The 26,208-nt window shown below is 43.6% G+C and overlaps 1 protein-coding gene across 2 annotated transcripts in view; it reads right to left on the bottom strand.

Annotated features, from left to right (window-relative positions):
- Positions 1-22,422, bottom strand: part of OR6V1 (olfactory receptor family 6 subfamily V member 1) — a 34,570-nt gene extending 12,148 nt beyond the window's left edge. The window contains exons 1-2 of one of the 2 annotated variants that reach the window (XR_014559374.1): positions 21,805-22,422; positions 14,313-14,796 (exon numbers count right to left, since the gene is read on the bottom strand). Coding sequence is in view for 1 of the 2 variants with exons in the window: in XM_083719395.1 (XP_083575521.1) it covers positions 21,805-22,127 (323 nt within the window). In the remaining variant the exon portion in view is untranslated. Of the gene's footprint in view, positions 1-14,312; positions 14,797-21,804 lie in introns of those variants that run through there. The other variant, XM_083719395.1, reaches the window with a different exon arrangement.
- Positions 22,423-26,208: the final 3,786 nt, after the last annotated feature.

The raw sequence follows: 26,208 nt of genomic DNA, 5'->3' as shown, positions 1-26,208 counted from the left end.
TTGAGAGTCACATGCATAAGATTATAGATAATTTTTGATTAATGTAGAGTCTTGGTATAGATAATAATAATAATAATAATAATAATAATAATAATAATAATAATACATAAGGTAAAGGTAAAGGGACCCCTGACCATTAGGTCCAGTCGTGGCCGACTCTGGGGTTGCGGCACTTGTGATGGGATGATGAGCTGCTTGTGCGTAAAAGCTTAGTCCCTCAGAGCTTGGTCCTGGTTGTCAAAGCTCTGTCTATAGCGGAGCCCCTTAAACATGACTCCCTCAGTCGCTGGCAGAATCCAACAGTGGGCGTTTGCGGAATCTCTTCCAACATAAAAGCTCCTTAACGGAAACGCGTCTTCGGGATTCTCGGCGCGACAGCTTCCGGCGAGGAGTGGGTGTACCTATAGGAGGTCCTGTCACCTCTCCACTGTTTTCGCTGGAAGACTCCCTGAGCCATCCCTCCGACTCACTTTCCCTTGGAGCTCCCTCTCTCCCCCTGCTGGTTCCCTCCTCCGCTGCCGAGTCTCTCCTAGCCTCCGTGAGCCCTTCCACCACCTGCCTTTCCGATGGCAGTTCCCTGACAGCACTCATCTCGCTTTATTGGCCGAGGGAGCCGGCGTACAGCTTCCGGGTCATGTGGCTAGCATGCCTAAGCTGCTTCTGGCGAACCAGAGCAGCACACGGAAACGCCGTCTACCTTCCCGCCGGAGCAGTACCTATTTATCTACTTGCACTTTGACGTGTTTTCAAACTGCTAAATTGGCAGGAGCAGGGACCGAGCAACGGGAGCTCACCCCGTCGCGGGGATTTGAACCGCCAACCTTCTGATCGGCCAGTCCTAGGCTCTGTGGTTTAACCCACAGCACCAACCGCGTCCCTAATAATAATACATAGGTCTATATTATTATTTAATTGGCAACGTTACAAGGATTATTTTCCTTTGGAGGAAAGAGCGCTGGAAACTTTATTTACAAATATGCAAGCAGAGCATAGTGAATAGATGATTTGTGTATGCGTGGACACATCATGGGTCTCAAGAAAATACTCTCCCCCATGCCCACAGAATCCTGAAACATATATCAGGAAATTGAACAAGATTAATTGGAGCGTTTTTTAAAAAAATCTGATCAATGCCGTAGTTCATCACAACAAGCTGAATAATATTTGAGATGTTGCAGCTATTTCTGAAGCCAGTTGCTGGCTCACAAATACATATGAGGAGTTATTAGAAATTGGACAAGCTGACAGTAATTAGGGAATGCTCTCTTGAAGCCTCCGAGGAGCTAATTAAAAAGTTTGTGTTTGGAAAACGTAACTTGTAGACATGAGCCTGATTTAGATGGATACTGAGTTTCTCTAGCTTGTATTAAATTTGAAGGGCACCAGCTCATTTCTTCCACTTCCAGGATGAAACCCTGAAGACTCCAGGGCCTTGTTTATAGCTATGGATGTTGAAACCCTTGATGTGATGCATTCCACCATTAGCTTCTTAAGCAGCTCCCAATGCAGGGCTCGCCAAGGGAACCTCTGAGAAAACACTGTTTTGTACCCTGAAGACCATCTCGACGCAAAGGGCATTAAGCAAGGGGTGCAGAAGGTATAAGATTCCTCAGAAAGTGAGAGAAGATGGGGGGAACACATCATCCTCTCCCCGCCCCCCCCCCCGCAAAGAGTGGATTGATATATTGAAGTCTGTATGTTTTCTTACATCCCATCTTGACTTACTAGTGATGGGATGTTGTTGTTGTTTAGTCGTGTCCGCCTCTTTGTGACCCCCATGGACCAGAGCATGCCAGGCACTCCTGTCTTCCACTGCCTCCTGCAGTTTGGTCAAACTCATGTTGGTAGCTTTGAGAACACTGTCCCACCATCTTGTCCTCTGTCGTCCCCTTCTCCTTGTGCCCTCCATCTTTCCCAACATCAGGGTCTTTTCCAGGGAGTCTTCTCTTCTCATGAGGTGGCCAAAGTATTGAAGCCTCAGGATGTAGACGATGTCATTCATGTACTAGAAAAATTATAGATTGCTTTTCTTCATGAGGTTACCCAATGTGCTGAATCCTACTTTAGTGCTAGGAACTGGGCACTGCACTGATCCTGAAGGAGATCAGCAGGATAATTATAAAGGTGGAGAGCAAAGGACACGACACACAGCTGAGCAGCACCACTGCCTTCTAGCATATGCTGCCTGAGGCAGTCAGCTCACCCTGCCTAATAGTAGGAGCAGCCCAGGGTAAACTACAATACCCAGAATTCTTTGAGAGAAAGAACGTGTCTTAAAGGTTTAGCGTACTCTGGGTGACACCCAGGTGGTTGTGTCTTCACAAGCAAAACTGGCCCTCTTTTTTTGGCAGCCCTGACTACGTTTGTAGACGCAGCTCTTGAGGGGAAAGGCAGGGAAGATTTCTGTTTGAATCCAAGGCTGCAGCTGTGGGAGGAACAAGACCCTCTTGGGGCGTTAATGCTGCAAACCCCTTCATCATAGGCTCAGGTTGTTTATATGTGTGTAGATAAACCATATATCATAAAGGCACCACAGTCTCTGCTGTGCCCCATTTCTGAAAGAAAACATGACTCCTGGGTGAACGCCTGGAACCTCTGGAATCTCGCACCACTCAAAGATTGGAGTGGAGTGCAACAATATTCTAGGCTCAGGGTTATTGTGTGGTTCAAGTGTATCTACAATTTATTTATACGCAAGCTTGGAATTAGGGGTCCCCCCCTATTTGCTGGGAGGAAGTCTTGGAAAAGCTCACATGCTTGTCCCCCAATCTAGCAAGCCCAGTATGTGGAACTAGGCTTTGACGTATGCATCCCTGTCTTGAACCAGTTCCCCCATGCAGAAAAAGCTGCTCTGTGCAGGGAATGATAACTAGCAGTCAAGAGTGCACAGAAATAGCTCCTTATCAAGTTGGGGCTGCAAGGGCACCCAGTGAAATAGATAGCTGTAGCTGTTAGTGCCAATCCCTTATCTGGGGACTCCAGTTCCATTTGCCATTTCCAGTTTGGTTTCCAATGAGTGGCAGTAGTACCTTTCTGTTCAGTGGAGAGATTCCTGCACACAGCATAGTTCAGCACTGCATATCTGAAACCAGCTGCCTTTTGGCCCCTCCCATTCCATTCATGCTGGTCATTTTAAGTTTAAGTATCTGATTAAGAACTGGTGTCTAATCTGCATGTTTTTCCTCTACCCTTTCCATTCCATTTTCCTTTTGTGTCATGTCACTTAGATTCTAAGTGTACTTCTGTGGCGTTGGTATGGAGCCCTCAGTCGTCTCATGGACTATTGACCCGTATACCACTAATCCGCTGCCACCAACCAGGTCCTCCCTGGTAAATCACTTCGTCTCAGTCAGGTTCTGAAGTTAACAATGAAGATTGTAGTTAATTTAGTGCAAACACAAATAAACTTTAAATGCATTCGAAACACTGTTACCCTTTACCCTCTTAGTTTGACAGTGGTACCTCGGGTTACATATGCTTCAGGTTACATACACTTCAGGTTACAGACTCTGCTAACCCAGAAATAGTACCTCGAGTTAAGAACTTTGCTTCAGGATGAGAACAGAAATTGTGCTCCAGCGGCACGGCAGCAGTGGGAGGCCCCATTAGCTAAAGTGGTACCTCAGGTTAAGAACAGTTTTAGGTTAAGAACGGACCTCCGGAATGAATTAAGTACGTAACCAGAGGTACCACTGTATTTTATTCTGTCTCTAATTTTTCTATCTCTCCTCATACAAGAACCAACTGCACTGTCTCTTTATTTCCACCTGTCTGTCTGCCAACTGCTTTCCCAACTGCCTTTTCCCAACTAACCAACTAAACCTCGGGCTAAGCCCTTTTATAAACAGGTAGGCTCCGCCTCTGGCTTTTCTATTGGTCTACCAATTAACTCTTTCTCTCCCCCTATACAGACATTTTCAAAAGAACGGGCAAATGCCACAACTTCTTTTTAAACTCACAATCCCTCATCATAGCCCTGATACAGAGAGATAGTTTTTTTAGCCTGGAAGAGAGGAGATTGAGAGGAGATAGGATAGCCACCTTCAAATATCTGAAGGGCTGTCATATGGAATATGGCGCAAGCTTGTTTTCTTATGCTCTGGAGGGTAGGACACGAACCAATGGCTTCAAGTTACAAGACAAGAGATTCCAACTAAACATCAGGAAGAACTTTCTGACAGTAAGAGCTGTTTGACAGCAGAACAGACTCCCATGAGAGGTGGGGGCCTCTCCTTCCTTGGAGGTTTCAAAGCAAAGGTTGGATGGCTATCTGTCATGTATGATTTATTTGAGATTCCTAGATGACCCTTGGAGTCCCTTCCAACTCTATTATTCTTTTTCTTTCTGCTGCAACCCACTATTGTTTTTTAATTAGATGTTAAAAAAATTAGAGAGTTGTGGTCAGACGGATGCCAACAAACAACAGCATCATCATCATCAACAACAACAACAACAACAACAACAACAACAACAACAGAGATTGGTGGTCTTCCCAGCAGAGGTGAGTTTTTGAAAGCTGCAAGGAAGAAAGAGAATAAATTTGTGCATAAGTGAATGAACATGCCTGCCCAGGTCACAACCACTGCTAGCCAATACCTCACCTGGCTCAGTATACCCATCACTGCATGTGACCCTCATGGGGAAGAAGAAGAAGAAGAAGAAGAAGAAGAAGAAGAAGAAGAAGAGAAGAAGATTTTGGATTTGATACCCCGCTTTATCACTACCCTAGGGCAGTGTTTCCCAACCTTGTGCCTCCAGCTGTTTTTTGAACTACAACTCCCATCATCCCTGACTAGCAAGACCAGTGGCAAGGGATGATGGGAATTGTAGTCCAAAAACAGCTGGAGGCACAAGGTTGGGAAACACTGCCCTAGGGAGTCTCAAAGCGGCTAACATTCTCCTTTCCCTCCACCCCCACAACAAACACTCTGTGAGGTGAGTGGGGCTGAGAGACTTCAAAGAAGTGTGACTAGCAGCTGCATGTGGAGGAGCAGGGACGCGAACCTGGTTCACCAGATTACAAGTCTACCGCTCTTAACCACTACACCACACTGGCTCAAAGGTTGCCCATCCCCTGTTAGGCGAGACTAGCCTAACAACTCCTCCTCATGTGTCTCTTCACAGCACTCAGACTGACCAAAGACAAAATGAGCATTTTGTTCCAGTGATTTGTGCTATAGCTACTGCAACTCCACCCTCCTTGATGGCTCTTCATGCCATGAAATTCTACTCAATATTTATCCAGAGCAGATTCCAACGTATAGTTAGCAGAGTAAAAACTTAAACACCTTGCAGGATTCCCCCCCAAAATAGACCAGAGGCAATTATATTTCATCCATCAGGGCTTTACCACTACTGAAGGCATATGAGCATAATGGTTACAAATCCAATACATTCAGGATTGGCACTGTCCATAAGAAATCCAGTTGCAGCAGACTTAACTTAAATTTACAATAACTTATAATACGTCTAAACCTTAACACTAAGCATACAATGTACAGAACACCACACCAGAAGGAAAAGAAAGAGAAAGTGAAACCCAGGCTCCATTTGGCCTTTCGTTTATAGTCAGCATGACCTTGACAGAAGACATAAGAGAACCAGTTTAAGCCAGCTGTGCACAGCTTCTCTGAAGGAATAACCCAAACATCATGAACCTTCTGCTTGTTTATTTCACACAGAGAAGCTTCCAGAACCTCTTGAATTAATTAGAATAGGAAACACCAGATCAATACTTCCTGCACTAAGAAATGCAAACTGACACTTCAGCTCCGTGAAATCTACTGCGATTATGAATGTATCTTCAGTTCCTTACACTGCACAAGGCAAACAATTGTGCTCTTGACCCAATTCCTGGAGCCAAGATGCCAACATATAACAAAGACATTTACACCCTTCTCTGAACCTGAGCCCCTTCAAGGAATTCATTGGGAAAGAAGCTGATGGATTTATCCGTCTATCCACCTTCCTGGCAGGAGCCCCAGTACTTTGTCAAAAAGAAATCTGCAGAACAATTACCTGTAACCCTGAATGAAATCACTATTTGGAATCACTGCTTCTTCTCAGTGATGCCAGAACTTTTTAATTACCTACAGATGGCCCCATCTCTGCATCGATTTAGATTTGAAGGAAGCGTACAACTTGGTGCATATTTGAAAAAAAGGAGGCAGGGCTGGCAAATAGAAAAGTCCTTAAAACATGATGTAGCCTTGTCCTTCTTTCTCTGCAGTGCTCTGGCGGTCTTTCAGGACTTTACGAACGGCATGTTCCAAGACGTGCAAGATCAATTTATAATCATCTACTGGGATAACATCCTGATCTACCCTGAGATATTCCAGCAACATATAGCAGCCGTCCATTGGGTCTCGCAGTGGCCCCATGAACACCATCTATATGCTAAACTGAAGAAATGCACATTTGATTTGGTCACCGTCGGATGCCTGGGCCTTGTGTTTTCCCCACACATCCCAATTTGTCCAGAATCCAGATGAACATCTCCCATGCATGAACCTTGTTGGTGTCAGGAGTGCATGCAGGAGCCAGGCCCTGTGACCAATAGGACTTTGCAGGACTGGGGCCTTCCTAAGTTTGTTCTGAAGAGGCAAGGCGTGGCCGCACAGGTGAGGCTGATTAGTAACTCACAGAACCTGGTGGCAAGAGCTGGGAAGGGATATAAGGTCAGCATTTCCCTTTGGCTCTTTGCCACAGCAACGCGCTCCCTGCCTTGCTGTATTTGGCTCCTTGACACCTTGCTTCTTGATCCCCGGACCCTTGACTTTGTGACTCTTTGCTTCTTGATCCTCGGACCGCTGACTTCATGACTCCTTGCTTCTTGATCCACAGACCCTTGACTTCGTGACTCCTTGCTTCCTGACCCTCAGACTCTTGGCTTCCTGACTCCTGGTTTCTGGACCCCCGTTCCTGCTCCCACCCCGCCATCTTGCCCCCGGTCCCGACATCCCCAGCCAGGACTTCAATCGCCCATGAACCGGACCGTGACAGTTGGACCGGCAGATACCATAGATACAGAAAGATCTGCAGTGGTTTCTAAGTTCCACCAATTATTACCATTACTTTCTTTAAAACTTTCTCCACTGTTGCTCCACTCTTGAGAGCTCTCCTGAAAACCAGCCAGCCAATCCCATGGAGCCTTATTACTGCATTAAGGATTAGCAGGGCAGAACAACAGGTTCTTGCTCTGGAGAACTCAATGTTCATTTAAAATGTTCTTTATCTCATGGGTTTTTCTTCTTCTTCCTTAAGTAATTAATGGTAACAAAAATTAGTAAATAGGAACCACACACAGTAACTCAACTCCTAAACCAAAGTTAATTGCAAGGCACTGTTAGTTACGAATATGAGACTAGTAAGAGTTGCTTTCACAGTTACTTCAGTCTTTAGCTGCTGGCTTCACTGAGGGGGTTCATTCTTCCTTACTGCAGACCCTCCAAGTGTCCCTATTTTCCAGGGACAGTTCTGGATTTACAGAAGCCGTCTTGGTTTCTGATTTGATCCCAGAATGCCCTGCTTTTCCTTAAGATGTTCCTGTTTTCACTGGAGAAATGTTGGAGGGTATGGAGTTATGTAACCCCTGAGCCAAGGAGATAAGTAACTATAGTCGTACCTTGGAAGCTGAACTCCTTACGAGTCGAACGTTTTGGCTCCTGAATGCCTCAAACCTGGAAGTGAATGTTCTGGTTTGTGAACATTCTTTGGAAGCCAAAGATCCAACGTGGCTTCCATGGCTTCTGATTGCATGCAGGAGCTTCCTGCAGCCAATCGGAAGCCATGCCTTAGTTTGTCGTGGAAATGCGGAAGACAATTGTATTTTGAGGAGTTAGGTGGCATGTCCATTTCCCTTTAACAATACATTGTTTCCATTGTTTCCTGCGTTTAAAAAGGAGTAAAAGTAGCTGAAAATTGAAACTAATTTTACTGCTTGAACTGTGCTTAAAAGGATTGATACAAACAGAAATTGTTTCCCTCTAGAGGGAGCCTTTGAAATTGTTACAAGAGTTGGGCTGGTGGAATCTCCAGCTGCAAGAGAAAACCGTGAGATTGACCTTGGATTGCTTGAGAATGTCGGCAGAAGAAGCTTTAGTGATTGCACTATGCAAGATAAGTGAGTCATTGGAACAGCTTCATAAGAAGACGGATGTGATGAATATTAAAATTGATATTTTGGAACAAAAAGTGACTAAATTGGGACAAAAAGTGAATATCTACACAGAAACTATTCAGGAACCGATACATGAATCTACTCTGACATGCCAAATGGTGGAGAAAGCGAGGGAGAAAGTTGTGGTTGTTGAACCTAAAGTAATACAAGTGGAGAAGGAGAGAGCCCCAGCCTTACAGAGGCAATTTGATGACTACAAGTTGTTGCCCTCTATGATTGAATTCAGAGAAAGTCAGATTGGAACCCTGCTTGGACTGGAGAAGGAAAGTTGGATAGATCATCTCATGCAGGGATTTACTGACCTTTGGGATCTGGACCTGGGTCAGAAGGAAATTGGAGTTGTGGGGACCTTCAGATTTGGAGGGATTTTGAAACACGTCCTGAAATATCTTTTGGATTTTAGTTTTAACCACGGAGATGTGGATGACACGTCGAGAAGGAATAAAAACATTGCTAGGTTGGAGCTCCCCCGAGACCTACTCTTCAGCAACAAAGAAAGGAAATTAAGAACAAGATCAGCAGAAGACAAATAAAGTGTATGTATAAATACGAAGAAGACTTGCAGAAGGGACCTGGAAAAGAGTTAAGAGCCTCGGACAGAAGATCACCAGGTTGATGGACTATATGGAATTGACGGAAATGACTGGCAGAAGCCGAGACCAGGGAGAAGAGACAGTGGAAGAAGATTGGAAAAAGTTTAAAGTTTATTTATAGAAATACGGTAAAATTAATGAGTGTTAGAAAAATGTTGGAATGAAATTATATGGCCTTAGTTGAAGTGTTATAAGGAGTTAAGCATAAATAAGTATTATAGTATTAATGGAAAATAAGGTTAAAATAAGTTAAGATATTTATATAACAGAAAATAGTGAAAGATGGAAAGGAATTGCTGAAACAATTAATAGAAGTGGAATACAAAAAGGGAGGTGAGAGGAAGTCGATGAAACAAGGGAATGAAAGATAAGGCATTGAAATGGTATGATGTATGTTTTTAAATTGTTTTTGTTCTGTTTAGTTTAGTTTAATGCGTTAATGTTGTGTGGTGTGTTGTTTATATATTGTATTGTATTGTTTTTTCTTTCTTTTGTTTTTTCTTATTTTTTCTCTTTTTCTTTTTTCTTCTTGTTTGTAAGGTTTAAAAGCAATAAATATTATTTAAAAAACCCAAAAACATCCCCAGTTTGATTCTTGTGTTTCACACACCTGTCTGGAGTTTATTGGGTTCTTCTCTGTTGCAAGTGCTGGCTGGATGCCAGCTGCAGGTAGTGAGAGACTCTAAGCTGCTCTGTGTTAATCATGAGTAATGCAGGACGTGGGTGGCGCTGTGGGTTAAACCACAGAGCCTAGGACTTGCCGATCAGAAGGTCAGCGGTTTGAATCCTCGCAATGGGGTGAGCTCCCGTTGCTCAGTCCCAGTTCCTGCCAACCTAGCAGTTCGAAAGCACGTCAAAGTGCAAGTAGATAAATAGGTACTGCTCTGATGGGAAGGTAAATGGTGTTTCCGTGCGCTGCTCTGGTTCTCCAGAAGCGGCTTAGTCCTGCTGGTCACATGACCTGGAAGCTGTATGCCGGCTCACTCGGCCAGTAAAGCGAGATGAGCACTGCAACCCCAGAGTCTGTCACGACTGGACCTAATGGTCAGGAGTCCCTTTACCTTTACTTAATGCCAGGCGCACTTGATTACATCAAGGCAGGCTACAAAAGCCATAGATGGGAGGGGCTCGGTGAGCTTCTGCCCAGATCAAAGGACCTGATGCTGGGAGACTGATGGTTGGGGTCTTTCTCCTGCTGCTCTACCTGGGGCTTGATGAGGCCACTTCTCTCCTCCTATTCCTTTTTCTTTATTTACCTGTATAAACACCATACGTTAATGCATCTGCCAAGAATCCTGGGAGCTGTAGCTCACCCCTCACAAAGCTACAATTCCCAGCACTCTGAACAAACTTCAGTTTCCAGGATTATTTGGGGTGAGTCATGCACTTTAAAGGACTTCAAATATATGGTACGTGTACATAGCCAAAGTTCTTCAGTTGATGTTTAGCTATTCTCAGCGTTCCATGCTCAGTCCTCCACAAGCTGTTTGGGTCCACTGCTCCATTATTATTATTTTTTACATTTACAAGCTAATATTTTTCTACATACCTGGGTGCCCCTTAAATATATGCAACCCCCTACCTTTATTGCTTGTAAGGTGCCCCATTTGACTGCATTTGATAGGCATAGGACTATCAAGTTTAGTATTAGGTAAATGATGATGAGGAGGATGTCATAGGAAACATCCACTGGGTGGCAGCACAGCTCTGTAATATCAGAAACAGAAAAATGGCAAGACAGCCTTCGCTACAGGTCAATAGCTAAGAAAGCATGCTTGTCCTGTTTCAGAGGTGAACAGGGCCGAATAATGGCACAGGTGTGTGTTATCAACAGTTCAACATGGAACCTCACCAAGAAATAAAAGTGGGATGCATCTACAGAAACTGGTGTGGCTGCATAAGGAGCTTACAGATGAGCTGAGATTTAAGATGGGCATGTATAAGAAATGGAAGAAAGGGGAAATCCCAAAGGAAGAGTATACATAAGTAGCCAACAGTTGCAGGGAGAAGATTAGGTGGGCCAAAGCTCAGAATGAGCTCAGGCTTGCAAGAGAGGTCAAACATAATTTTAAAAAGGTTTCTTCGGCTATGTTCAAAGCAAGAGGATGAACAAGCAAGTAGTAGGTCCTTGACATGGAGTAGACTAAGAAATGCTATTGGGTGACAAAGAAAAATCAGAACTGCTCATCACCTACTTTGCCCCTGTCTTCACCCAAGATAATAAAACAGGTAGTAAGGGAACACTGAAAGGTCAAGGGACCCCTGACCACTAGGTCCAGTCGTGGCCGACTCTGGGGTTGCAGCACTCATCTCGCTTTATTGGCCGAGGGAGCCGGCGTACAGCTTCCGGGTCATGTGGCCAGCATGACTAAGCCACTTCTGCCGAACCAGAGCAGCGCACAGAAACACCATTTACCTTCCCGCTGGAGTGGTACCTATTTATCTACTTGCACTTTGACATGCTTTTGAACTGCTAGGTTGGCAGGAGCAGGGACCGAGTAACGGGAGCTCACCCCGTCACGGGGATTCGAACACCGACCTTCTGATCAGCAAGTCCTAGGCTCTGTGGTTTAACCCACAGTGCCACCCGCGTCCCTAAGGGAACACTTAGCTACTTTAAATGAATTCAACTCTCCAAGACCTGATGAGCTGCACCCAAGGGTACTAAAGGAGCTTGCGGGTGTAGTCTCAGAGCCTCTATCTATAATCTTTGAGAATTATTGGAGAACAGCTGAGATCCCCGCAGACTGGAAGCAGGCAAATGCTGCCCCCACCTTCCAAAAGGGGGGAAATAAGACCCAGGTATCTACTAACTGGTGAGCTTGACATCAATACCAGGAAAAGTCCTAGAACAGATAATTCAACAGTCAGTCTGTGAACACTTAGAAAAGAACGCTGTGATTACTAAGACTTAGCATGTGAAACGGATCTAAGGATTTTAGCAGAACACAAACATAACACGGGAAAACAGGGTGATACTATTTAAAAACTATTGCTGTTCAAGGCTGCATCAACAGTAGTGTCCCCGATCAAGGGAAGTAATTGTACCGCTCTATTCAGCCTTGGTCAGACCATACTTGGGGTACTGTGTCCAGTTCTGGGCACCACAGTTTAAGCAGGATTGTGACAAGCTGGAATGTGTGCAGAGGAGAACGCAGTGGCGTAGCGTGGGGGGTGCAGGGGGGGCCGGCCACACCGGCCGCAACATCTGGGGGGGGCGCGCTCGCACTCGCAGCTCTCTGCCCCCTGCTAAAATCCACGGGTTAGGGGGCGCAAATCACTTGCCTTGCCCCGGGTGCTGACAACCCACGCTACGCCACTGGGAGAACGACTACGATGATAAAGGGATATGTGCCAGACACTTCTAACCCTTTAATTAGGCCAAGTTTTAAAAGCTAATTGTGAGTTAGAAGCTTAGGGTAGGCAGTGAAGAAACAGGTAAGCAGGAGGTGCAGCACAATGGCTGATGTCTGTTTGAATCCAGGGATGCAGCTATGGGAGAAGGCAAGAGACCCTCTTGGAATGTGATGCTGGGAACCGGCTCAAGTTGTAAAAAGGTAAAGGTAAAGGGACCCCTGACCGTTAGGTCCAGTTGTGGCCGACTCTGTGGTTGCGGTGCTCATCTGGCTTTGTTGGCCGAGGGAGCCGGCCTACAGCTTCCGGGTCATGTGGCCAGAATGACTCAGCCGCTTCTGGCGAACCAGAGCAGCGCACGGAAACGGCGTTTACCTTCCCGCCAGAGTGGTACCTATTTATCTACTTGCACTTTGAGGTGCTTTCGAACTGCTAGGTTGGCAGGAGCAGGGAGCAAGCAACGGGAGCTCATTCCATGGCGGGGATTTGAACCGCTGACCTGATCAGCAAGTCCTAGTTGTAGATACATGTAAATAAACCATATATAGTAAAGACACCACAGTCTCCCACTGTGTCTCATTTTCCAAAAGGAAACACTAATTGAGTAAGTGTACCTGGAACTCCCTGAAATCTTGTATTGCTCAAAAATTGGGGGTGGCATGCAACAATATTGTGGTGACCAGTTCTGATTTTTTATGACTAACATAAATATTTTAGCAGTATTTAAATAAAATAAATTATGGACACACTTATAAAAGCTAAAGTCAGTATCTTATATTCTGAGGCCCTTGGGAGCTTTTAGGGCCAAACTGTATGCGATGTCCCATCACATGTTTTAAATAGAACAACTGGTTGTTTTTATTTTGGAGGGGAGAAAGAACTGGAGAACCTTTAATCTGGAATGTGTTCCTGATCTAAGTAGACCCTGCACTGGTTTTATGTTAGAAATCACCTCCTACCTGACTGCTATTTGCCCATAAATGTGCTGTTATTTTCATAAGAAGGTTATATATAGAGAGTTGAACTGTGCCCAAAATCCAAACAAAATGTAGGGAATGATTAGATAAGCTTTCTTGGGGGCGGGGAACTGTTGCCTAAAGACAAACACATTTCATCTATGTCATAAATTGCCTCTGGAAGAGCAATCTCTCTCACCACTGTGCTGGCATGCAAGCATTCAACAGGATGGCACATGATTAAATTAGGATTGATTGGCAAGAATTTGAAACTGTTGCCTGCAGCATAACAGCTCAATTAACTTTCATTTTTGTATGGAGTGAGCAGCTGCATGAGGAATACAAGATGTGCTTCAAAATCGGCGGAAGTTGTTATTCTCCTTTTGAGTGTAATTTATCAGGAGGTTTTCTCTGGGTAAACCCTGTCCATGGATTGTATTGGCATTGTTTAGAGCACCTGTGGGTTGCGACCCCTTTGGGGATCGAATGACCTTTTCACAGGGGTCGCCTAAGACTAGGGGTCAGCAAGCTTTTTGAGGATGGGCTCCTCCGCCGCCAACAGCCTCTGCCGCTCGTATCCGGCCCATGGGCCTTAGGTTGCTGACTTCTGCCTAAGACCATTGGAAAACACATAATTCCAATGGTCTTAGGAACAGAGACATTGCTCCTCTATCCGTCTCCAGGCGGGTCCGCCCACGTACAGATACGCCCACAACCGAGTACCCGGCGTGATAACATCATCATAGCTGTCAATGTTTCCTTTTTTTAAGGGAAATTTCCTTATTCCGAATAGGATTCCTTGCAAGAAAAGGGAAAAGTTGACAGCTATGGACATCACCGTGCCAACCCCATCACATAACCCCGTACAAATACAGGTGTATGTGATAGGATTGGCGCCATAATGTACTTATGCGGACCCGCCACAGCTACTGTGTAGAACTGCTACTGAGAACAGCTACTGTGCAGAGAGCAGCTGCTGTGTTGAAAGCAGCTACAGTGGTACCTCAGGTTACATATGCTTCAGGTTACATATGCTTCAGGTTACAGACTCCGCTAACCCAGAAATATTACCTCAGGTTAAGAACTTTGCTTCAGGATGAGAACAGAAATCGTGCATCTTTGTCATCTTGAATGAGTTAAATTTATCACTGCAAGGACCAAATTCAACATGCCTCAATTTGTCTGAAAAGATCCGATCATTCCAAATGAAACTTCAGCTTTGGCAAAAAAAAATATGGATGAAAATAAAATTAAATGCTGCCTACCTTATCTGCTTTCTTTGAGGAACATGACATTGAACCAGACAAAAGGATTACGATGATAATTTCTGTGAAAGAACACTTGCACATGCTTGCAGGCAAAATTTCATTGAAAGTTCCAAATCTACCTGACACCCCATTTGCACTTGTCAGAAGCCCATTCACAGTCAAAGTTGAAGGTGTTCCTGAGACAGTACAAGAGGAGATCATTGAACTTATTAACAGCGATGCAGCGAGAACTGATTTCTCTACAACACCAGTTACAAAATTCAAGTGTTTGCAGTCATATCCTGTTCTGTCTGAGACTGTGTTGCGCCTGCTTCCATTTCCAACAACATATCTGTGAAACAGGGTTTTCCAGCTTGTTGGTTATCAAGTCTAAATACAGAAGTAGACTTGTTGTGGAAGATTATCTTTGTTGTGCTCTTGCAAAGATTGCCCCGAGAATTTCTGATCTGGTGAGAAAGAAGCAATCTCAACCTTTGTACTGACGTTGGCTTTTTACGCATACTGTCACAAAGTGTAGCAATGTAGTTTACTGTTGTTATATTAAGACTGTTACCCATGCTACACCATGCTTCAAGACAAAATTTCATTTATTTGTAATTAGAAATAAATATTTCACAATTTATAATTACATATTGTTTTTGTGATTAATCACTATGCTTTAATTATGTTCAATTTGTAACGATGAAAATACATCCTGCATACCAGATATTTACATTACGATTCATAACAGTAGCAAAATTACAGTTATGAAGTTGCAACAAAAATAATTTTATGGTTGGGGGATCACCACAACATGAGGAACTGTATTAAAAGGTTGCAGCATTAGGAAGGTTGAGAACCACTGGTTTAGAGAAACACAAACAGTGCAGTCATATGCATGTTCATACAAACTATGTACCATGGAGATTATTCCCAGGTGAATGCGCACTGGATTGTGGCGAAAGGTGCAATCATATGCACACTTGGCAGAAAATTCAGTGGGACTTAACTACTAAGGGGGAAAATGCACAGGTCTCCATGAAATACATTTCAGTCTCTCTTCTTCTTTTTTATTTAATAGAGGAAAGAATTCAGAATAGTAATCAAATATCTGCTGTTGGCAGTCAACGTCAGGTTTACATTTGTATTGGTGGCTTATATAATGCAAAATCAATATAAGTCTCGTGTGTAGAAATGTCCTAGGATGAGATTACCTAAAAGGGGGGTGAGTTGGAGAACATAAAATTCACTGCATTCTTGATGTTTTATCCCTCCTCTTTTTTTAGTAATCACTTCCTAGGATATTTAAAAAAACCCACGTGTATTTCTTGAACCTGAACTCTTTTATTTAGGAACGTAATACAGTTTGTTGCTCAGATGGAATACATATTATTCTTCACTGGACTGAATCAAATGGGCCTTTTCAAGTTCTACAAGGAAATGGTTGGGATTGAATCTGGGATCCTTTGCAAAAGCAAATCACATGTTCTCCTACTGAGCGATAGCACGTACTGCTGTTAGAACATCTTCTCTAGCAATTAAATGTCCAAAATTATTTAATGTTGGCTATTTCAACTGATGACTATGGCCACCTATGGGCTAGCTTCAGCAAGTTTCCCCTTATATTGACAAATGCTGATTTCATTGGCCTTCCTACCCACCAATATATTGTTACAAAAGTTGAGTACCACCTCTGCTCTCTGCTGAGAGGTAGGAAGATTCCAGGGGGTTCCAGGCACTCAGCCAGGATCTGTGCTCCTTTGGAAAACTGAAGGCGAGACGGAGACTTGTCATAGCTTTAAGAAATAGGATTTATTCACATCTTTGCACCTTCAGCCTGCATGGAGGGAGTCCTAGATCCTACAGCATGGTCATTTCAAGAGGGGCTTGTTCCCCACAGAAGTGCAACACTCAGTCTCTAAGGCATCTCTCCTGATTTCTACTGGTTTTTTTATAAATAATATTTATTAAAGTTTCAAAAGAATTACAAAAATAAAGATAAAGAAAAACAGAAAATACAAAATACAGAAAAAGTAAAAACAATTAAAAAGAAATCCATCTTTCCATGTCTTGTGTTTCATTTACTTGTTTCCTTGACCTCCTCACACCTCCCTTTTTTGTATTCTAGTTCAATTGATTATTTCAGCAAATCCTTTCCATTCTTGTTTTTATCTTACTAATTTATCTTAATATATTGTAACTTTACATTCTGACCTGTTAACAATCCATTCTTCCTTAACCCTATATAACATTACTGCAAAAGCCACATTACATCATTCCAACATCCTTTTAGCATTCCTTAATTTTACAGTGTTTCTGTAGATAGTCTTTAAATTTCTTCCAATCTTCTTCTACTGACTCTTCTCCCTGGTCTTGGATTCTGCCAGTCATTTCCGCCAGTTCCATGTACTCCATCACCTTCATCTGCCATTCTTCCCGGGTGGGTAAATCTTGTGTCTTCCAATACTTCGCTATAAGTATTCTTGCTGCTGTTGTTGCATACATAAAAAAAGTTCTATCCTTCTTTAACACCAATTGGCCGACTATGCCCAGGAGAAAGGCCTCTGGTTTCTTCAGAAAGGTATATGTCAGGGAACTGCCATCGGAAGGGCAGGTGGTGGAAGGGCTCACGGAGGCTAGGAGAGACCTAGCAGCAGAGGAGGGAACCAGCAGGGGGAGAGAAGGAGCTCCGAGGGAAAGTGAGTCGGAGGGATGGCTCAGGGACACTTCTAGCGAGAACAGTGAGGAGGTTTCAGGACCTCCTATAGGGACACCCACCCCTCGCCGGAAACTGTCGCGCCGAGAGTCCAGAAGACGCGTTTCCGTTAAGGAGCTTTTATGTTGGAAGAGATTCCACAAACGCCCACTGTCGGATTCTGCCAGCGACTGAGGGAGCCATGCTTAAGGGGCTCCGCCATAGACAGAGCTTTGCTAATCTGGGCAATCTTTGAGGGACTACGCTTTTACGCACAAGCAGCTCATGATCCCATCACAGTATATTTAAATACCTTTTTCATTTCATTATAGATCATCTCCCAGAAAGCCTTAATCCTTAGGCACGTCCACCAAAGGTGAAAGAATGTACCTTCATTTTCTTTACATTTCCAACACTTATTATCGGGCAAGTGATATATTTTTGCAAGCTTGACTGGTGTCATGTACCACCTGTATATCATTTTCATAATATTTTCTCTTAAGGCATTACATGCCGTAAATTTCATACCTGTGGTCCATAACTGTTCCCAGTCAGCCAGCATAATGTTATGTCCAACATCTTGTGCCCATTTATCATAGCAGATTTCACCGTTTCATCCTGAGTATTCCATTTCAACAGCAAGTTATACATTCTTGATAATATCTTAGTTTTGGGATCTAACAGTTCTGTTTCCAATTTTGATTTTTCCACCTGGAAGCCAATTTTCTTGCTGATTTCTGCTGTTTCTAACAACTAAGCCTGCTTCATTCAGTTGCATTTTAAAGGCCAGTCCTTTTGATGCTTTGCAGTGCTAATAGTTAATCTCCCCAGGCCCTCATTGAAAAAAGGAATTCCGGACTTCATCAACACTTGTTGATTGACTAGGATGAAAGACTGGTACACACTCAAGACATTTGCCTAGGTTAAGTAACTCTTCCCATGCTAATTGCTGATCCTCAGAAGTAGGTCCAGACATTGCAATGCACATGGATCTTGTTAACATTCTCAAGGTCTGACACACAGTCTTCACACATCAACACGAATTAAACACCTCACACCCCTTGCATAACTCCCTTTCTAATACACATAGAGACTGTCTTATAACATATCCCAGTTATACAAGTTCTAATTGAATCCCAATGTTTACTAAACCTAAACATTTAGCACAATATATCCATTATATCATCGTTCCATTTTTAAATGTTGTAACCTGCCCCTGGGACTTTAGGATGAAAGGTGGGTAGTGAATAATAACAATAAGAATAATTCTAGAATCTAAACGTTTTGAGGACTGAGTTTTCTTGCAATATTTGCTCAAAGGGTATAAGTTGTCTAAGAGCATTTATTGTTTTATAAGTAACAAACTTGATGTACATTCAGCCAATTTACCTGTTTTCCTTGGAATGGACCCCAATTCTTATGTTCTTGTTCTTGGCTTTGCAGCTGGCTAAAAATCTGACATTATCTATCTATACATGCAGACATAGCACTAAACCTTCTGCAGTGTGGAAAGTCCATTGCCTTTCCACTTGCCGTTTATAGCAGAGGAATCAGGACTGGGTAACATTAGGAGCTGCTTGCCAGGAAGAACCCCATCTCTTCTCAGTGCCATCCCAGGACACATTGCTGCTCGGAATGGAGCCCAAATGGTACCCCCATTTCCTGGCTAGAGGCACTACTGTCAAAAGTGTCTTTGCACCTTTCAGATTTCAGCACCTGGCTTCATGTATCTCCCCTACCCCCAATGATTCTGCCTGAAGCAGGTTACTTGCTTCACATTCTGCAGCATAGCAGTGCTGGCCATGCCTGTCTTGGGAGCTTGAAAAGACCCTAAGCCTCCACGCAAAAGAGCTGCCATCTGCAGTTTACTGATAAAGACTAAGTCAGCTGATAACAGTTTTTGTGACGTCTCTTTCGCTGCTATACCTCTGGCCCTCTCAGTGGCTAATAAAAATTCCCAGGGGGAAATAAGCTTCTAATTTGGATTTGCAAGCACTGCATATTCTGTTACCCATTATTATCAACTCCAGACCCATGGCAAGATGATTTGCAACTGGAGACCATATATTGTTTAAGGCATGCAGCGGCTATCCATTCTACATCCTGTTTTAGTTAAGGCAACAATAAGGAAATGTTTCAACTCCCTTCCTGCTTAAAAGTTAAAACTTACAGAAGAACAAGTAGCTGTTAAATACATTTGGCGGGAACCAAAACACACAATAAGGCATTACTTTTATCAGGGTCAACTGAACTGCCACAAAATAGTGAGCAAGTTTTCAAGTTCTCCAGAGCCCTTCATCAGGTAGAATGTTAAAAAGCAAGGAGCTAGGAGGGGTGCAGTTGCTCTGAAGCCTGCAGTTTATAAGCATATTAAACTGGAATACAGATCTTTTGCAGTTATAATTGGATTTGCCTCTTAAGGTGCATTGTAGAGTGTAAGGACATCCCGGGCTACTGGGACAAAAAATAAAATAAAATAGATCCTCTGTTTTTAAGAGCCTAAAAGATAGTGGCTATTTGGTTCTGGAAGTGCAGAATTATATTACAGTGGTACCTCGGGTTACATACGCTTCAGGTTACATACGCTTCAGGTTACAGACTCCGCTAACCCAGAAATAGTGCTTCAGGTTAAGAACTTTGCTTCAGGGAGCCACTAGGGGGCGCATCAGAAGATGGCTGACAATAACATCTCTCCGACCCACACAAGGTGATTTGGAGGCTATGATGGGGGTAATTAGCCTCCTTAACCCCCCCAGGATTGTGGGGGGATGGCCCTTGCCTGCTGTGCCCTATACCACCCCCGAATTTGTGGTGATGGGGGCACTAGGCACAAAGCCCTCCTGTGGGATTTCGGCACTCCTGGACGCCGTCTCGCGCCACTAGCTGCAAGAACTTCAAAAGAAACAATTTGGACGAGGCGAATTGCACATACTTCAAGGAAGAAGGGGGAGTAAAGACTGCTGACAGAAGAGATCTCTGATAAAACAAGACAAGAATAAAATATGAGAAGATACGTCAAGATACGGTACGGCAAATGACTGATGGGGGAGGGGAAAAAAAACTTTCCTTTCTTTCTCTATGTGATTAAACAAGAATCCCCTCCCCTAAGGAGTCAGAAATGTCGTTTTAAGGACTTAAGCTGTGGATTTAAGGCAGTGTGGAGATAAACTTTCGGACCAAAGCATGTTTCAAGATGAGCCTGGAAGGTATAAGAGCTTTGGAATGACGCAGTTAAAAATGTGGTCGCCATTTTGGGAAGCTCTGTCGGAGGTCTTGAGTCTGGGAGGAGAAAGAGAAAAACAAAGCTGTTTATATATTGTGGATTAAACTCCTCAGTGGGACTCAAGAGCGACAGCTTCGTAAGATTATGATGGAAAGAGCGATGTTATCTATGAAGGAGATGATATATGGAAACCATCTGGATTTGAGGATTGGAAGAACGGAAAATTCACACAGGATTATTATATTGGTGTTTATCGGCTTAAGGAGACTAAGAAGAGATCATAAAGAAAAAAGAAAAAATATATGAACAAGATGTGATGTGGAAACAGCAAGACAAGATGGGATAGAATTACGAACTCTGTCTGATTTGGACTGATTTGGACATTAACGCAGCAGCAAGAAGATGATCAGAATCCCCCTTCGGATCTTGAAGTATGGGTCCCCCCAACAAAATTCAAAATTTGGCTTTGTAATTCGGAATTTATGTGAGGTGATTTAATTTGATGTGATTGGCCAGTTAATAAAAAATATTTTTTTAAAAAAGAACTTTGCTTCAGGATGAAAACAGAAACAGTTTCAGGTTAAGAACGGACCTCCGGAACAAATTAAGTACTTAACCCAAGGTACCACTGTAGTAAGTTGTATGAATGGATCACATGGGTGAATCATTCTTTGAGACATTATACGGGCACATCACACTCAATTTTAAATGGTAGGAAAGAACTGTATGCCAGTACACTGTCCCAAATTTTGTCAATGCAGGATTTGGTGTAAACTGTACTAGTTGATCACAAGATATACCGTAGCTTGGGGAACAAGCCGGTGTGACTACATAGTCAGTAACAGTTCCCACCATTCACTCCTGTTTCTGTTCATTGTCTTAGTCTGAACCACTTCATATTTCTTTTGCCTTAAGAAACAGATGTATTTGTATTTTTGCATCAAAGCATGAACTAGGTAAAGATATGTTCTCTGGGTTCTTTGCACAAAGAAAACTTTTTTTTTTAAAAGAACATCAGTCACTCAGTTCTAACCCCAATATACAAAGAAGACAGGATGGAAAAGAGAGATTGACTAAATGTTTGATTAAGGGCTTAACCACATTTCCTAGAAAGCATGGGCCTGAGTGGTTCTGCCTTTGCCCCGCTGCCTTCCCCTGGAAAACCGCTTTTTAGCGATAAATCAGAATAAGCATCAGTATGCAGGAAATCTTATTGCTGTTTGCTCCAATTCACTGCTAAACCATGGGTTTCCCTGGGGGAAAGCAGGGATGTCATTAAGCCACACATCATTGCCAATGACGTCAGACAGGTGACCTGAACGTAAGTGCTGACTGGATGCCACATCACCCTTCCACCTATAGCCTCTCCTTTGCACCCGATTGTGTGGTTAACCTTGTTGATTTTTGAGGGAGCTGGGATATCCCACCACTGATGTCTCTCCAATAGTTCGGACCAGCAGACGGTCATTTGGGGGGAAAATCCATTAAGAGAGCCCAGTTCTGCAACGATGGCCCAGATGAGGCCTATGCCCTTCCTAGGACCAAGGTCATTCTCACCTTTCTGGATGACTAAGAGATCGGGTGGACTGGATGCCTTGATTATGGATGGCAAGAGTGGCATCAGCTGCTCCCATCGCATACCCCTGCAACTGAACCATGTAATCTGGACATCTGAAGGCAAACTGAGTCCATAGCCTCGGGAGGAGAATGAAACATGGGCCCTTGCCCAGTGAACAATGCTGTGGCCGCGTATCCAACTTCTTTTGGGTGCCATACCTGAAAGTGAAGAAGTCAACAGGACATACTGAGTGATGGAAGGGGAGTGTGAATGTATTGGCTGTCGGATGCAGAGAGCCACCTGCCCAAAGCGTTAATTTCATCCCCTGGCAATCCGTGAGTGGATGCTATTGTTGCAGCACTGATTCTGAAGGAGTGGGGGGCAAAGTTGGCAGGAGGGAGGCTGCAAGCTGCTATGGCTTTACTGAGGATCCGAGAGAATTGGTGCCCGGCCAGTAGGGCCGTTGTCAAATTCTCTCTTTACCATCCTCACTTTCTCCTGACTGGCCATTTCTCCTTCCTGCCATGATTAGATGATGACTCAATGCTCTGTCTGTCACAAACGGATGCACAATATTCATGAATATTTTGCAGAATATGGATCCCCATCAAAGCAATGGTTTACACTGATATGGACCAATAGATGCTGCAAGTTTGCAAGGAATCTCGGTAGTAGGAGGACTGGATTGGCGCAGGGGTAAACAAGCCCTTACACCACATTAGTTCGTCAGGCTTGCCAGAAGATATAACATTAGCAGGAACATGAAAGATCCTACTAAAGGAAAGGGCAGGGACATGCAGATTGTTTTTCTTTTCCAAAATGTGTGTTACTCAAGGGCAACCATTGCCACAGTAACCAAAAAAACAAACAAACAGCCATTTAAAAACTATATAGCTACAAGACAGCTAACTTTGGTCATAATTAAGTGCACTTGGTGGTTGGGCAGTGTTCTTGAAGCTACAATCATGAGTCTGACCAAACTGCGGTAGGCAGTGGAAGACAGGAGTGCCTGGCGTGCTCTGGTCCATGGGGTCACGAAGAGTCGGACATGACTAAACGACTAAACAACAACAAAGTGCACTTGGAAATCATAAAACTTAAAGTTACAGTGGTACCTCGGGTTACAGACTCCGCTAACCCAGAAATAGTACCTCGGGTTAAGAACTTTGCTTCAGGAAGAGAACAGAAATTGTGCGGCAGCAGCAGGAGGCCCCATTAGCTAAAGTGGTGCTTCGGGTTAAGAACAGTTTCAGGTTAAGAACGGACCTCCGGAATGAATTAGTACTTGCAACTAACTTGTTTTTGTGTGACCCAGTGATGGAGGCAAATGCTGTGAGGTTGATTTTTCGGAAGCATCCTAGCAGCAATAGTTCCTGACTAGAAGTGTGTGAAAATAGCTCCTAGGTTGTGTTGCTCTGAGGGTGGCGTCTGCATTGATCATTTAATTTAATATTTTAACTTTCATATATAAATCAGTCTTCCCAATCTGATGCCATCCAGATGTTTTGGACTACAATTCTCAGCTGCCCCTGTTAACATTTATATATGTAAAAAAAATGTATTCTTTTTGCTTCTTTACAGGCATTTCTGTTTTGTCTCAAGCTTCAAGAATTCCTGCTTTATCTCGAAGATCAGCCCGCATAATTTGTCAGTTTACTTCTTCAGGGGGCTTGAGTTCCAAATCCACATAAAGGTTGCTGGAGCTGTTCTGCTTTTTTCTTTTTTTATTAGTGAAAAAAAAATCTATTCGAACAGTGAATATATTATCGATTTTAAGTTGTCCTTTGACTAGCTTTCCTTTCTGTGTTAGTTTTTTTTTGCCATTGCTAAGATACACAATTTTGAATGCTATTGTCAACTGTTGTTCCTTGAAAATCTTTCCAAAGTCTTAATATGATTAAGCTTGCTGTTGTCAACATATGATTAATTCTTTAATTTGGATATCATAAGTATTTATCAAACTGGTGATAAATAATACATTTTGTGAAGTAATTTTCTTTCCTGAAACACCTTTTCCTCAAAATAAATAAACATTTGGACACAGCCATCATATGTGGTAACAGGCACTGCTGTTATACTCACACATCCAAAAATAAGGAGTTATTTATATAGGAAAACTCCTGCATTATACCACCTGCAGATGCATTTTAAATATTGTTTTTCATGTAGGTAAATACATTTAAAATATTTATCGTCCTAGATTGTTTTCTAGTCTTTTCTGCTAATTTCAGTTTCTAGATTCAAGTTCCCTTTTTTAGACTTTCCAGTGTACCTGTGTCTGGTAAAGGTAAAGGTACCCCTGCCCGTACGGGGCCAGTTTTGACAGACTCTAGGGTTGTGCGCTCATCTCACTCTATAGGCCGGGAGCCAGCGCTGTCCGCAGACACTTCCGGGTCACGTGGCCAGCGTGACAAGCTGCATCTGGCGAGCCAACGCAGCACACGGAAACGCCGTTTACCTTCCTGCTGGTAAGCGGTCCCTATTTATCTACTTGCACCCGGAGGTGCTTTCTAACTGCTAGGTTGGCAGGTGCTGGGACCGAACGATGGGAGCGCATCCCGCCGCGGGGGTTCGAACCGCCGACCTTTCGATCGGCAAGTCCTAGGCGCTGAGGCTTTAACCCACAGCGCCACCCGCGTCCCTCCTGTGTCTGTTATCTATGTTTAAATATTTGCCTTTCTTCCAGTGCAGTAAGTTGAGTTGCTTATCAACTTGCTCAATTATGTATACACTTGTCTTACATAAAAACCATGAGTGATATTCAGTGTTACAGTAAATCCATTGAAATAAATAAATTTGAGTCACACAATTCAATTGACTTCAACAGATCTATTCTTAGTATGATTAACATTAGATATCACCCAATTTGTTTGTGTCTCTTGCAACTTTTATCTAATTTCATGTATTGTAAATGGACTTGAATTACACACAAGCTGCTCTTGTTGTCATCTGTTGCATTCATTTATTTGTGTATATGAAAAGATGTTTCAACGTGACTAGAAAACAGTTAAAAAGCAATTAAAAAGCAAATAGCAAAGAAAACAAGACACAATAAGTAATAATAATAATAAAAATCATTAAAGTGCTCATCCAGCAATACTATAAAAAGTACAAATCCTATTCCATCCCACTAAAAGTGAGCACTACAGTAAAGGTCCAAATTATTCCAAGATATGATCCAAACTTATAATCAAAAACCTAGACAAACAACATCTTAAGGTCTAGCACTGAAAGGCTGGCAAGAGCATTCCACAAATGGGGAACCACAACTGAAAAATCCTGTTTTTGTGTTGCCACCCTCCTCACTTCCCTTGGAGGAGGAGGCTCATCGAGAAGGGCCTCTGATAAAGACTGTGGGGTCTAGGCTGCTTCATGTAAGGAGAGCTGGTCCTTGAGGTCCTTATCATAAATATGAAAACCTCAGTTGTGGAAAGGTACAGTGGTACCTTGGGTTAAGTACTTAATTCGTTCTGGAGGTCCGTTCTTAACCTGAAACTGTTCTTAACCTGAAGCACCACTTTTGCTAATGGGGCCTCCGGCTGCTGCTGCACCGCCGGAACACGATTTCTGTTCTCATCCTGAAGCAAAGTTCTTAACCTGAAGCACTATTTCTGGGTTAGCAGAGTCTGTAACCTGAAGCGTATGTAACCTGAGGTACCACTGTGATTGAGGGAGGAGAGTGGAGGAGAGTAGAGGTGAATGGGAGGATAAGTAACCCTTCTCCACTCAGGGGCGGAGGAAGGTGGGTGCGGTAGGTGCGGGTCGCCCTGGGTGTCACCACTGAGGGGGTGTGTGACACAATGCCAGGCAGACTCCCCGCGGGGCCTGTAGCACGCGTCTCTCCTGGGAGAGATTTGGCAGCTTGTGCACGTGCAGGCTCTACGCTACACAAACGGTCCGTTCGCTGCCTCTCCCCCGGCTGTAGAGCGGCTGAGTGGGAGGAGGCAGGCAGACTCCAGAGGCCCTGCGGTGCGCCCCACCCCATGGGTGTTTTGCCCCACCCCTGGGTGCACCGGCCCCAGGTGCCCAAACAGCTTCCTCTGCCACTGCCTCCACTTGCTATTTTTTCACTGCTATTTCTTCAACGTTCTACAGGTTTGCCACGAAATATCTGGTTTGGGTCTAAGCCCTAATAAGGCTTCATCCAGAAGACATCAGATGTACACACCCTCCAACATTTCTCCGATGATTGCCTTCAGATGGCTTGGAGGTCAGCTAACTCCAATGAAAGTAGGGACATCCTAAGTTCAAGTGGGACATTCTGGGATCAAACCAGAAATCGGGACGGCCTTCTCTAAATCAGGGATGTCCCTGGAAAATAGGGACACTTGGAGGGTCTGAGATGAGTGTTGCTCTCTCTTATCTTTTGCTCCCTCTTATCTTAGCTGCTCACCTCTTCTGAA

The sequence above is a fragment of the Podarcis gaigeae genome (genome assembly GCF_964106915.1).
Source record: "Podarcis gaigeae genome assembly, chromosome: 17".
NCBI lineage: Eukaryota > Metazoa > Chordata > Lepidosauria > Squamata > Lacertidae > Podarcis > Podarcis gaigeae.
Note: the sequence above shows the minus strand (reverse complement) of the source record. Positions and strands in the feature narration are given on the sequence as shown.